This window comes from Vigna angularis, chromosome 11 (genome assembly GCF_016808095.1).
Source record: "Vigna angularis cultivar LongXiaoDou No.4 chromosome 11, ASM1680809v1, whole genome shotgun sequence".
NCBI classification, from domain to species: domain Eukaryota; kingdom Viridiplantae; phylum Streptophyta; class Magnoliopsida; order Fabales; family Fabaceae; genus Vigna; species Vigna angularis.
In genome coordinates, this window is record NC_068980.1 from 23,471,335 (window position 1) to 23,485,294 (window position 13,960).

Sequence of the window (13,960 nt, forward strand, 5' to 3'; positions counted from 1 at the left end):
AAATTATATTGTCTCAAAAGTTTATAAAAAAAAACTTTTAAGAAAACTCAAATTTTTTCCTATCATCTCTTAGATTTATTATATTTCTGAAACATTTGTCATATATAATGTATTATATAATCATCATCGATAATTTCATCTTTATAAAACACACGTATGTGTATAACTTCTATCGTGCTACTAAATAATTTCATCCATCTTTCAACTCTTTGCCTAATTTTTTGTATAATATGTATATACCTATATGCTTCATGTTGAAATAAGTTCGTGATTAGGAGACATTTAACATGAGATTGGTGACCAATTCAACACCAATATATCTATCATATTTTCACTTTTTTAAAAACAAATATAAAAGCTAGAATAATAGTATTCCTATATTTATTCATACAATTAAATTGACCCTGTAACTTGTATTTATCTTCCCCTAGATAAACACTTGAATTAAATTTTTAAAAATAAAATAATAAACATCCATAAAACATTGAAGTTCATTAACTTCAAATAAACAAAAAGCCCTTAGAAAGTAAAACCACAATTTTAGAAAAAAGGGAATTTCTATAAAATATTGCTTAATTCATGAGCAGTGGCAGTGACACCTTTGGCTGCACAAAAAGATACCCTGAACAGGGAAACAGCATAACGCAGACACTCTCTATCGTCCGTCATTGTTATTTTGTTTTATCTTTTGAGGCAATCTGTGACCGTTCGAGTTATTCGAGGTCACCCTTTTATATGGTCGTTGATAAAAATGGCTTCGACCCTTTTCTCAAAGATGCTTTCGGGTCATCGATTGATCCACCATTCGTCGTTCCTCACTCAGCAGCCACAGTTTCTCTCTTCCTTATTCAGTGTAAGATTCATCCCTTCTGTCTGAAATTTCATTTGGGTATCTTATTTCTCTCCCCGTTTTTTAACTCCTTTGTTAATTTCCTCCTTTTTGAGAGCGGACATTTTGTGCCTATGAAAATTTGGTCTTTTTAAAATTGTTTCGATTTGTGGGTATCAGGGTTGCGCGTTTCTCATTAAAGTTTTGACTTTTGAGTGTGGGGTTTGGGGTTTGTTTTGGTCCAATTTTTTTTGTTTCTGTTCTCTGTTATTGAACAGTTAGGTGATATGCTTTGGTGGCAATTTGCCGTGGTATATGCTTCATTCAACTTCAATTTTTTAGTGTTTGGTGTTTAAGTAAGTGATCAACCGAAGTGCTCATCAACATTTTCATAATACATTGGTATGGATGGCTGGGTCTTTTCTTCTTCCTTTTGAAGTAAATGCTATCTGCTGGGGATGGATTTTGATTTTATTTGGTCTTATGAACTGGGTTAAAAGATTACCAATTTTTCATCAATTCGAATGCAAGTATTGATTTTTTTTGGGTGCATTTTAAATTAGTAATTTATGAATATTAGTGAATCATTGGTAATTTCATAGAAATCGCAGTTAGTCTTTGAAATACATATTTGTGCAATAACTATATGTAAATGATACAATGCAAAATCCGGAGCTGGTGCTGTTATGTATAACATTTTACTGAAGAAATTGAAAGAAAGGGTTTTCAATTATATATTAATGATAGTATGAAGACTTGTTCATCTCTTATACTTACAAAACCAATGTTCATCGATATAACCCATTAATCTATTTCTGCGTTGTTTGTTATTTTGGCCGACATATTAATGTAAAATTCACCGTTTTACTTGCAGAAACGGCTGTTTTGTATACAAACTGTCCCGGTCCCAGTTTCTACTTCCCAAAACTGCAAAACAACTGGTTGGGTTCCTTGTATGGCTTCTTCCTCAGTTGGTAGAAGAGCTACATATTCTACAAAATCTGTATCAACAAATGAGCCAGTTGTTTCTGTTGATTGGCTTTATGATAACCTGAAGATGCCAGATATCAAGGTATTAGGGTTTACTAATTTTATCAGATTAAGCAAACAGTTTACTAATTTTATCATATTTGGGAAAATGAAATTTCACTTGATTTTTTTAATTACTTATTTGATTGATCTCCATTATCATGCCTAACCATATATCTCACTAGTGACATCTCTTGTCAAACTATACAGTATGTGAGTTATTTAACTAAAGTGCCCTGTTCTTTTGATTGTTAACTTTGTAATTAACAATCTAGGCACTGGTAAAATCACTGTATTTCCAGTTAGAGAATGGTATTGTTTCAAGAGTATATTTTATTAATTGATGTCTATTAAAATTAGCAAACATGATAGTTCTGGTTTATAGTACCTTCTAAGTCATTCAATCACTTATTTAGGTGATTATAAAGCTGTTTAGGATTTATATGGTCAATATGATGTGATTGGCATCAATTGAATTTATTTCTAATTCTTTAAAACTCCATATTACATATGCATGACCTGCTAAAAAAAGAGCCTTTATATCATGTTATCCTTATTTACTATTAAATTTGAATATTAATTAACATACTTAAACTTTTCTTGCCTATAATTTGTGTTTCAGGTACTGGATGCTTCATGGTACATGCCAGATGAGCAGAGGAATCCAATTCAAGAATATCAGGTATCGGCATGATTTTATTGGAAATCACATTCTTAGTGCATCAAATTTTGGAGTAATTGAATGATATATGATATCACTTGAACATGTTCTCTTGCATGTACTTCATTATATAATTTTGACTTCTGTTTTCTGCCATTTTCATTTAATGTGTGAATTGCGTACTTCAATAACAGGTTGCTCATATTCCGGGTGCCCTTTTCTTTGACGTAGATGGAATAGCAGATCGTACTACAAAGGTAATCCAGTATCTCCTTATTTATTTCATTCGTTTTGTTATTTTTATGAAGCACATTCATGTTTGAGTGGTTCTTATAAGCTAACAAGGTTTACATGTTTAGTATGTAATATTCTGATCTTTCAGTGGCATGCTACAGAAAGTGGATGAAGAAAGAGAAATAACCTAACTAGATACACGTCAGTGCCAACTGCCAAAGGATATTTTTCAATTTCAGTGATCTTAGAATGATGACTGAATGTTTTTTCTACTTCCTTTTGATGGATACTTGTTTACTATTTCAATTCTTGAAACTCTTTCTTTTCTATTTATAAATTATAGTTTTCTGCTAGAATATTATGGTTATTCATTTTCTGAAGTTTTGTTCTATGAGTAATCTTATTGGTTTCATGATTGTTTTATAGTCTGTTCCTGTCCTGTGTGCTATATTTCCTGCCTGTTAATATGTAGTTCATTTTCTCCATTATAGCTAATATGTTGATAGAACTAAGTGTTATTGAAAGGAAGGTGCGGAAACTAGCTCTGATATTTCAGAGGTAGCCATCTGTAATACAGAGCAAAACAACAAGAAAAAGGCTGCAAAATAGATACTCAATAGTTACAAATACAAGAGAACTCCAAGACTCCTCGTAATTCAATTCACTCAATAATTTCCAGCTCTTCAGTTCTCACCCCCGTATTCATATGAATTCCATCTTAATTCATGATACCAGTGATTCCTAAATCATTTGGTTATAGTCCAGAGTCACTCCTCTCCTTTCAGCTTGTTACCGCTGAACTTGCTGTTAAAAACCTCAACATCCCCTTCTTTTTTGTCTCTTCCCTCTGCTGTGCAAATCATTCCACCAGTTCCCTCTTGATTTGTCTTTGCATCAAGTGGCCTAATTTGCTCCCATGGTCCATTCATTTCAATGGAGGATGACCCACATTTATTGCTCTTCTTCTACATATATGAGTAAAGGGTTTATCGTATGTGAATGCTAACTTGTATTCATTGATCAGTTACCACACATGCTGCCATCTGAGGAAGCTTTTGCTGCTGCTGTTTCTGCCCTTGGCATAGAGAACAAAGATGACTTGGTTGTTTATGATGGAAAAGGGTTATTTAGTGCAGCACGTGTTTGGTGGTAAGCCTCGGTGTTCTACAAAAGGGAACATTAATACACTGTGTAGATTGTGGAAACATGGATTTTTCTAAATATTTGAAGTAATACATCTTCTTTCTGCTTGAAGGATGTTCCGAGTATTTGGGCATGACAGAGTTTGGGTGTTAGATGGTGGCCTGCCAAGATGGCGTGCATCAGGTTATGATGTTGAATCTAGTGCTTCAAGTGATGCTATTCTTAAAGCCAGTGCTGCAAGTGAGGCTATCGAGAAAGTATATAAGGGACAAACAGTGAGTTTAGAATCTTTTCATATATTTTAATATGATTTCGTTAGTGTTTTGAGTTCCAATTCTTTCACTTTGATTAATTCTTTTACTTTGATTAATTGTGTTGAATTTGACATTTTTACTTTGTTTTAATGCATTGATTCTCTCATATAATTTTTTCTTGCTAGGTTGGCCCACTCACATTCGAGACTAAATTTCGGCCACATCTTGTTTGGAACCTTGATCAGGTTGGTTGCTTTACGGATAAATGTATTGTGTCCATTTTAGATATATAATGTTGACAATATTGATGGTTGTAGGGCTGTCAAAAAGGTTTCTCTCTAGAGAGTCCGTAATTAGTTATCATAAGGATGAGGTTAGGGTGAAGTAGCAGCTGCAATTTGGGAAGACTTAAGCAGTTTGAAACTCTGAACCCAATTTTATAGTGGACTATTTTCCTGCTTTTGTTATTATTCTAAGAATTTAATCTCTATTTGTCAATATTTGAATCTAGAAAATATGAACTCTTGACAATTTAAAGTAACAATATGAAATAAATGGTGGCAAGATCATGTGGACCCATAAAACCTTTCATTTTTTAGAAGTCTTTAGCTTAAATGTTTACCATTTACAAGATGATCATGATATCTGGTAAAACTCTCTATACAGACCATTGGTGTTTTTCTCTGGTCAACCTAAGTCTTGATACTCATACCTTGATATTTTTTATTGGTAAGACAAAAAAACTTCAGTAGGCAGTTTATGGAACCAAGCCCTGTATATAAAGGAAAAAGTTTGATGATCATAGGTTTGACTTCATTGTCTAATTATAATAGTAATATAGCTTGAATTTGAACTTGGTAAATCTACAAAAATCGACAAAAATCTTCCTAATTCACGTTGCAATCTCTAGAAAAGTTGAACACATTTATTTTATATGGTCCTTGGAGTTGTTTGGCAATATGATATTCTCTTTGAAATGTTTGGTCTATGAAATACCAGAATTAACTAAAACTAGAAGAGGCATCATATGTAAGTTGGACACTTGTAAATATATTGTAAATCAAATGATTTATTATTTTTTATTTCTCCTCAGGTAAAGAGAAATATAGAGGAGAAAACTCACCAACACATAGATGCTCGATCAAAGCCCAGGTACTGTAGTTAATTCCTTTTGTATTTTCATAACATCACGTGATATGCATTTGACATACATGTCTATATATTTATGCATGTATGTATGTATGTATATGATATGTAAATGGTCAAAAATAATAAATGATCCAAAATCAAAGGCATACCCATAATCAATGATCGCAAGTAATATTCTAAATTCATAATCACTCTTCTTCTAGGGCATAGTTTTTAATATGAACCAAAGAAAGTAAAAAACACTAGAGGTTAAAAGTAGTAGTCCACCGAATTTTAAGTAAGTTGATGTACTGCACTGAAAAGTATTACTGTACCAAAGAAAAGGAGATAGATAGGGGGCTGTGGTTTGTGAAATGCATAGGAACAGACGACTGTGAACTTTGAAGAGTTTACACTCTACAGAACACTGAAGGATGTGGCAGAGAGATAAGTTGCACATGTGCAGTTTGTGAACAATATCGGATGTTCATGGTTTAGCAGATCAGCAGAGGATGCCATTCTTTGGCAAAAATGTTACCGGGTCTTGGTGCTCAGTTCGAAACAGGTCAAGTGTAAGTGTTTTTTGTGTGGATCATTGATGAAGGATTTCAAACTCTATTGTTTCTAATGGAAAAACACACAAGAATATAAAATGGTGGGTTGAGAAACTCAGAAAAGGAGGGCAAAAAAGTTTTTTTAATATACCTGTTCACCATAGGGCTATAACTACTGAACTCCACTACACTAAGATTGTGGCATGACATCTGCTGTTTTATAACGTTAAAAGGTGCATAATAACTAGTAGCATGCTATTATGCCCTATCTTGTACAAAATGAAAACGGATATTTTCATAATAGTAGATGTTTATCCCTCCTAGTTGGAGATATCTTAACGACTTTGGTTGTCATTGCTGTATGTCAGCAGATTTCTTTTCAATGTTACTCTATTTTTTTTATTTTTTTTTATTTTAATGTAAGAAATGTTTCTTACTCGAGATTTTGTTTTTTATATGCATTTCTTGGATTTAAGTGGATTATGTTCTTTGGCAGGTTTGATGGAGCTGTTCCAGAGCCCCGAAAGGGAATCAGAAGTGGTCATGTACCTGGCAGCAAATGCATTCCTTTTGGCCAGGTGCAGCATATGGTCACCTCAAGCATTTTAGATTTAACATTTATAGCATTGTTTTTCTAGTTAGGCTTCCGTATATGGGTATCTTTGTATAATCATCTTAATTAAGCACATATTCAAGGAGAGCCTTATCACATGAGAACATTTATGTTAAGTGGAGTTGTTGCAATTGAGAGAGCTATAGAAATAAACTGAAAAAGGAAAAGCTTATGGGAGGTTCTCTTAGTGAAGAATTGGGGGTAGGGGGTCTAGGTCTCTATATCACTCTATCCTAAACTATTACTCTATTATTCACCAGTATGATCTTTAGCCGTATAGTTTTGTAGACAGTTGGTTCTATCAGTCAAGATTACACATTTGTGTACTTGTTAGACTTCTTTATCAATGTTGTTTATCTTAATTTACAGCTGTTAGATAGTTCATATACCTTGCTACCGGCAAATGAGCTGAAGAAGCGATTTGAACAAGAAGGTGTGAATATCTTCTGATAGATAATTGTTATGCTAAATCTCTTACATTTCATGATGTTGTTACCTCTAACTGCATTAAATTGATATGCAGGAATCTCTCTCGATAGCCCTGCTGTTACTTCATGTGGAACAGGCGTAACTGCCTGCATTCTTGCATTGGTACATCTCCCCTTCTTTTTGGATGAGTCTATATATGTGGCTTTGGGAAAGGGAATAGATAAAATTGCTTCCTTTGTGGATGGAATAGTACCTATTGCTCTATGGTTATAAAAAAGGAAATTTTGCTTAGACAGGATTTTCATTAGTCAGTCCCTTCCTTGGCTTCCACTAAACTTGAAGTCTGGAATGGAAAAAATAATAGGCTGACATGATTATAGATTTTTAATAGTTCAACTTCCAACATATGCATGCATGTTTTTCTAGTGGTAGTAATTGCCAAGACTTGGGTGTTTTATTCAAATTTTGTCTGTTTTAATTTAAAGACTTAATAAAAAGGGAAAATCTATTTTCCTTACTTCAGCTTATAAACACTTTTTTCAGGGTCTGCATCGTCTTGAAAAGTTTGATGTTGCAGTTTATGATGGATCTTGGACTGAATGGGGAGCTCAAGCTGATACACCTGTCGACATTTCATAAATTCAATACTGATAGATTTTCATGCCACCTAAAAGCATCTGCAAGTGAAGGGGAAAATGCAATCGTCAAACATCTTTGGATGTCAAAATTTCTCTGCTACACTGTTTGTTGTGGTTGAATTGCCAATGGTTTCCATGTTTAATGCTAAATCCTATCACGTGGCTTTTGTGAAAATAATGATAGAATTTTTCAAGAAAGCCTCATAAGTTGGAGTTTGTTGGGTATGCTAAAAATTACAAATAAAATATTCGGATAACATCACTTCAATAAATTTTCTTTAGAACATGCGAATGAAAACTTAAATTTATGTGTCATTTCGATCTAGCAAAATTTTGAATGAGAAAATAGTCACTCAATGAAAAGTTATTGCTATAATTTAATAGTCTACAAAGAATATTGTCCTTCAAAGTGTGCATAATCAAAGAGATATGTTGCATGGATTGGCACAATGACACTCAAACAAATCTATTGCACTGACACATTGTTAATAATTTAAAAAGAAAACATATAAGCAAATATAATTTTGTATTAACACGACAATATTCAATAAATGATTTCCATCTTGGAGGAGTGCGAGTCCCCCACAATTGCTCACATCAGGCAATCAAAGGGAGGTTGTTCTTACCACGTTCAATCATCCTTAACATAGAATCACTTGTATTTGTGGATTTTTTTTCCACTGGTATTTTTTTCATGGATACCTGGCGGCGTAATGGAGACAAATATTTTTAGGCAGGACGAGAAGCAGGTAGACTCGTAGACTATAACACTCTTTTGTAATAAGGGTGACTTGGCGAATCACTTGGCAATCTTGCAAGGTTCAAACACACCTTCGTGATAGTGATGGTGCTAAACTAATTCCGTATTGAAAAAAGCATTGTGTTTTCTATACGTCTTATAGAGAAAGCCTAACATTTTTCATTATCGACCAAACCAACAACTTAATATTTGAAAGTAAATTGTTCTTATAGGATCCAAAGTATCCTACAACGAGAAGTTTTTCATAACATTCTTCAACCTTCCAATCGAAATGTTCCAAGATCTAAGTATCACTCTAAACTGAGAAAAGGTGTGTCTGCAAAAGACACGTTGAAACTTAAGTCAGATATATGCGTCAACAAGTAATAAATGTTGTAATAATGAACGTAATTAATTTATGTCATGAAGAGTGTTATTTATGTAGTAATAATAAACGTAATTAATTTATGTCATGAAGAATGTTATTTATGTAAGACTCGAGAAAAACAAGATATCTAAAAAGATGATTTAAACATCAATTATGTTTATTAAAATAAGAAATAATATGTTAAATAGAAGTGAAATGTAATACAGTTTGTTAGAGCTTATTGTTGTGGGTTGGTGATCATGTGTTTGATTCTTGCTCTATGTATAATATATGTTAATTATTTTTATTATTTGTTTTATGTGCAAGTGTGGTGTGTATTAATATTTATAATAATTGTTGTGCATGTTTGATAAAAATTAATTAAAGTTGGGAGAGTGAAATTAGAGTGTTAATTAAAGTAGTTTAGAAAAAAAATTATTAAAATACAATAGTATTATTTTGTTTGAAACAATTTAGAGAAGAAAAAATGGTAACTTATTTCTTTTGATAATCGTTATATGTATTGCATAATATGTACCGGTCGACGCATGAGAAGTTCATGATTCGTTATGAATAACCGACCGACTCATGATGGAAGCAACTAGCCGATTGGTTATGCGGCAACACAATTAGCAGGTAAGGTAGAAAGCATTAATCGCTAATTAATAAGTTTAATGGTCATATCAAATACGAATATACAATATCAATGAATAAATAACATGTTATATCACCTAAAAATGTACTGCGTTAATAGTTAATCAATGTGTTGGCTGTCACAAGTATAAATATACCATTGATGTCCAGGTCAATCTATTCTAATAAAATAGAAACTTCTTTATAAAACATATCTGACTCAAGCGTCAGAGTGTCTTTTGCAGGTCAACAACCCATCGGAGTAAATTGCGTTCTCGAAGAGGATTGAATGATCGAAAGAGAGCAGAGTAAGAAAAGATGACCAAATTCAACCGAAACAATATATATATAATTTTTTAATTGGATTTGGATCTTGTTTTAATTAACATCTCATTCATCGAGAAAGTGAACAAGTTGTTTTTGCAATTGTAAAAGAAAGGTTAATTTTAATTAATTAGTGTTGTAGTTGATAACATACCTTACAATGAGAATTTTAATTGTATTAACTTTTAACTAGATTTAGATTTAAGAAAGTGAACATGTAGTGTACCAGAAAATATATAAAAAGTCTTACAATTTCGTTTGACGATCCTCACAATAATGCTATGTGTCAGGCCTCGAAAAACGTGTGTCCACGTGGCGTCCATGTGGCAGCAGGAGAGCGCGCCACCTCAGCAGTACACATGGCCGACAAACAGTGCCCGACACCCTCTGCCGAACGCCAGCTGTCGCACGCCCAACTGAGTCAGAGCACAGTGGGAACGTGCGTCCGGTGTAGTGGATTACACGTGTCTCCCTGAGAGTGGACGTCCGGCATCTACAGTCAGAGAGAACGTGCGTCCGGCGTAGTGGAGAACAGTGTGTCAGCCTGAACGTGCGTCGACGGTGGTGGAAGACGCGTGGCAACAGTGCAGTGGTCGACCGTCCGGCATGGGCTGTCAGAGGCGTGGTGGAGTGCGCTGGCGAGTGCGGACGTGCGCTGGCGAGTGCGGACGTGTGCTGGCCGAGTGGGAACGTACGTCCTGCTGAGTAGGGCGGGAATATTCCCACTCCCTTTACACGCGCCTCTCAGTTTTAATTCTGAGTATTCTCCCTGTTCACCCTCTTTCCTGGATCTCTGAACCTTCTATCTTCATTCTCCTCTGCACCTTCTCTCTAAGAACCACCGCTATCCTCCTCCGTTTAGCATTCCTGCACCGTTGAGGGACGCTCGGCGTCAAAGATTCCAGAGGAAACGTTCGTCTGGAGAAACTGAACTGGTAAGTTCGTTCTCCCTCTCGGTCGTTCGTCTTACTGGTATACGAAACCAGTTTTGTGTACGTACGTTGCCCTTCGTAGAATTGATTAGATCTGATTTGGTTGGGGCTCGTTCATTGTAGTTTGGTTAACGAGCGTTTACGAGCGTGGGAAAGGGAAACGTAGTGGAGAGTGTCTTTGTACGTCTGTGAGCGTTCGGTCATTTCCAGGTAAGGGAAGCTTACTTAATTTAACTGTTTTGAGGCATGTCATGTGTGAACGCTCGTTATTTTACTGTATGGTAGTACTGCATGATGAATGATATAAATGATGGTATGAACGTTAGTTATTTCTTTGTATGATGTTGCTATGACTTATTTGTATGAACGTTCGTTATTTTGAATGTATGAGAATATTATATGTTGATTTGGATGTGATTTAGATGCATGAACGTTCGTTGCTTGGATGAAATGAAATATATGAAAGTACATGATATGAGTCGTATGAAAAATGAGATTTTCTTTGTGAACGAGTGGAACTATGAGAAATGAACTGGAAATGAAAAATGAATTGTGAGAGGACTTTATGAACATGTCGTTCGTACTGAACAGTCATTTACCGTTCGGTTTTCCCCTAATAAAAGGTTTGAAATGTTGATCCTGTCATTTTAATAAATCCCTGTTTGAGGACAAACGTCCTCGTCCTAAATTGCCATGCTTGAGCGTTCGGCCAAGCACTGTTTTGATCTTCTCTTTTTAATTCCCATGATATTTTACGTTCGTTACTGAGACGGTCTCTGACCGTTCGGTGTTTGTTGGCCAACATGATAAATTCCCTGGTTGAGGACGAGCGTCCTCACCCTAGAATGCTCTGTTTGAGCGTTCGGTTTGGCACTGTAGAAATGTTGTACGTCTGATAAACTTCTCTTTTTTTTGTACTTGTATATATATACGTAGCAGTGCATATTCCCGTTCGTATTACTTCTCCAAACTTCTCTTAGTTTATTTTCAAGATTTATCAATCTGAGTTACTGGACGTTCGGTCTTACACCAGACGTTCGCCTAGAATAGCGTTCGGTCTTACACCGGACGATTGTACTGGAAGGCGTTCGGTCTTACACTGAACGTACGCTCAAATTGTCGTTCGGTTTCATACCGAGCGTTCGTTATAAATGAGTGCTCGGTCTCCAACTGAGCGTTCGTCCAAATAGTGCTCGGTCTCCAACTGAGCGTTCGTCCTAATAGTGCTCGGCTTTGAATTGAGCGTTCGTCCGAATAGTGCTCTGTATCGTTTTGAGCGCTCGTTCTCTTTTCCCACTAAATAGCGTTCGTCCAATGAACAGTATTAGACTTGGACATTTCTGAACTTAAACCGTTCGTTCTTTGATTCGAACGAGCGTCCTTTTGGTCTCACTTACAGCGTTCGTCCTCGGTCTTTGGGGACAAAACGTTCGGCTTTTGGTGATTTTGTTATGAATGATGAAAATGATTATGGATTGATGAATAATGAATGATGAACAGTATTTGAGATGATATGAAAGTTATGAATATTGAACGAGTGTTCCAGGCAGGAACGACTCATGGTTGAATGTTGAAAGTTGTAAAGTATGACTGTGGATAGTTAATGTTGGCTGTTCATCCTGATGTTCCGTGAGTGCTCGTTCTCAAGTAGAGGACGCACGTCATGCGTGGGAACGGCAGGAGGTCCTTAGTCCACAAGTTAACATGGGCGACGTAAGAACGGACTAACCTCGGGTGGCAGCTGATGAGGATGCCAGTTACCACACCACCCGGGTGCGTGAACGCCTGTAACTACGCAGATTTCATACAGTCCGGACAGTCAGTCGTGTTGAGTTTTATTTTTACGTACGTTAAATTATGTGATGTATGATGAATGCGTATGTTGATATGTATGTGTGAAATGAATTGTTTGCTGGAAATTATATGTTGATGCATGAGTTAAATTACGTAAGCTTACCCTTTCGTTTTCCTTGTGTTGTCCTTTGTTCTTGTACGTCCGTCTTGTCATTGCAATGATCATCCGTGTGGATGTGAGCAGAGGGAGGCGAGCGTTTGGAAGAGTTACTGGAAGAAGAGAATTTGGTAGATGTGGAAGTGAAGACCGAGCAGTGAGACCGCTCGGCCAGTAGTATAGTTGTTGAATTGAGTGGTCGTTCGACCATCCCTTGTATTCGTTTAAGTTGATTTCGATCGTTCGGTATTTGTCTTGTGTAAACCGCTCGGTCAGTTTTCTCGTACGTTCGGTTTTATTTTGTAAACTCTTGTGTGGACGTTTGGCTTTGCGCGCTCGTCCTTAGCTATTGAATTGTACTCAAGGACGTTCGTCCTTAAGTGTTCGTTCGTTTGAAAGTTTTAAAATTTTCAAATTTCTAGTGGAAAACTATTTGAAATATTATTAAATGTGATTTTCTAAATTTATAGTTTTGGCTGTATTTTTGGGATGTCACACTATGCCATAATCATACGAGATCGTGACAATTTTTTTAGGATTTTACAAATTAAATATTAATTTTAGCAACAATATTGATTCACATAGGTTGGATTATCATGATTAAGTTAAAAATGAGAGTCAACCCAACTCGATTAACATTCTACTAAGTTTACAATTTGATAATCTGACACGATTATGAATTGGTAAATTAGATGAATTAACTCACTTAATCATGTTTTATCCTTTCAACTTAATTTTATATATTTATTACAATTTAATTAAGGTGAATTGAATTAAATCATTAATTTATAACACTATTAGTAAAATGTTCACTTATTTTATTATGCATTAACCACATTTAAAGACTGACATTATAAAGATAACAATAAAATCAAAATATCAACCTATATAATTTAACAAACAAATAAAACCATTCAAATACTTTGAACTTAATATTTGATTATTTAAAAAATAATAAACCGTTAATCTATATTTAAAAGTAATAAACAATTATAATAAAATTAAAGAATAAATAATTAAAAAATTATAAAAATTATTGTTGATAAATTATATGTTAATCTAATTTTTAACGTGACTTATTGAGTAAGTAAACTTTAAATTTAAAAAATTAACTATATTTTTCTTAACCAATCTGACTTTACGGTAAAGGAAATTCACTTATAAATTTAAACTTATTTTAACAACTCTAAACATGATAATCATACTTACTCCACCAACAAAAGATTAATTTAATATCCATTATAGATTTAGCACATATACCAAACTGTATAAACTCTTTTACCATCATCTCTATATACTAGTCACCGGAAATTTCTTTTTATTTGATTTAACCCTTGAGGAGTTAACATGTTTTTTTTTACCTCTTTAATGACAATGATGTGATTTAACGTTCTTTAGATAAGTCTTAATCTGATTAGCAAAAACTAAAATTAAAAATTTAAATTTTTTTGTTAGTATATAATATTCGTAATTTCATAGAAATTTGTGTTTAAATTTTGAAA

General features: G+C 34.5%; 1 protein-coding gene across 1 annotated transcript; it reads left to right on the top strand.

Annotated features, from left to right (window-relative positions):
* Positions 1 to 596: 596 nt before the first annotated feature.
* LOC108334269 (thiosulfate/3-mercaptopyruvate sulfurtransferase 2) lies at positions 597 to 7,798 on the top strand. The gene is made up of 12 exons (XM_017570021.2): positions 597 to 853; positions 1,704 to 1,901; positions 2,481 to 2,540; positions 2,714 to 2,776; positions 3,778 to 3,902; positions 4,009 to 4,171; positions 4,336 to 4,395; positions 5,244 to 5,302; positions 6,329 to 6,410; positions 6,815 to 6,878; positions 6,969 to 7,036; positions 7,418 to 7,798. Exons 1-12 carry the CDS (start codon positions 752 to 754, stop codon positions 7,511 to 7,513), a joined length of 1,140 nt encoding a protein of 379 aa, XP_017425510.1. The 5' UTR covers positions 597 to 751; the 3' UTR covers positions 7,514 to 7,798.
* Positions 7,799 to 13,960: the final 6,162 nt, after the last annotated feature.

Coding starts and splice junctions, on each gene's coding strand:
- LOC108334269 (XM_017570021.2), top strand. CDS start 752: ATGGCTTCGACCCTTTTCTCAAAGATGCTTTCGGGTCATCGATTGATC. Junction 6,879..6,968: donor GAAGCGATTTGAACAAGAAG/GTGTGAATATCT, acceptor ATTGATATGCAG/GAATCTCTCTCGATAGCCCT. Junction 7,037..7,417: donor CTGCCTGCATTCTTGCATTG/GTACATCTCCCC, acceptor CACTTTTTTCAG/GGTCTGCATCGTCTTGAAAA.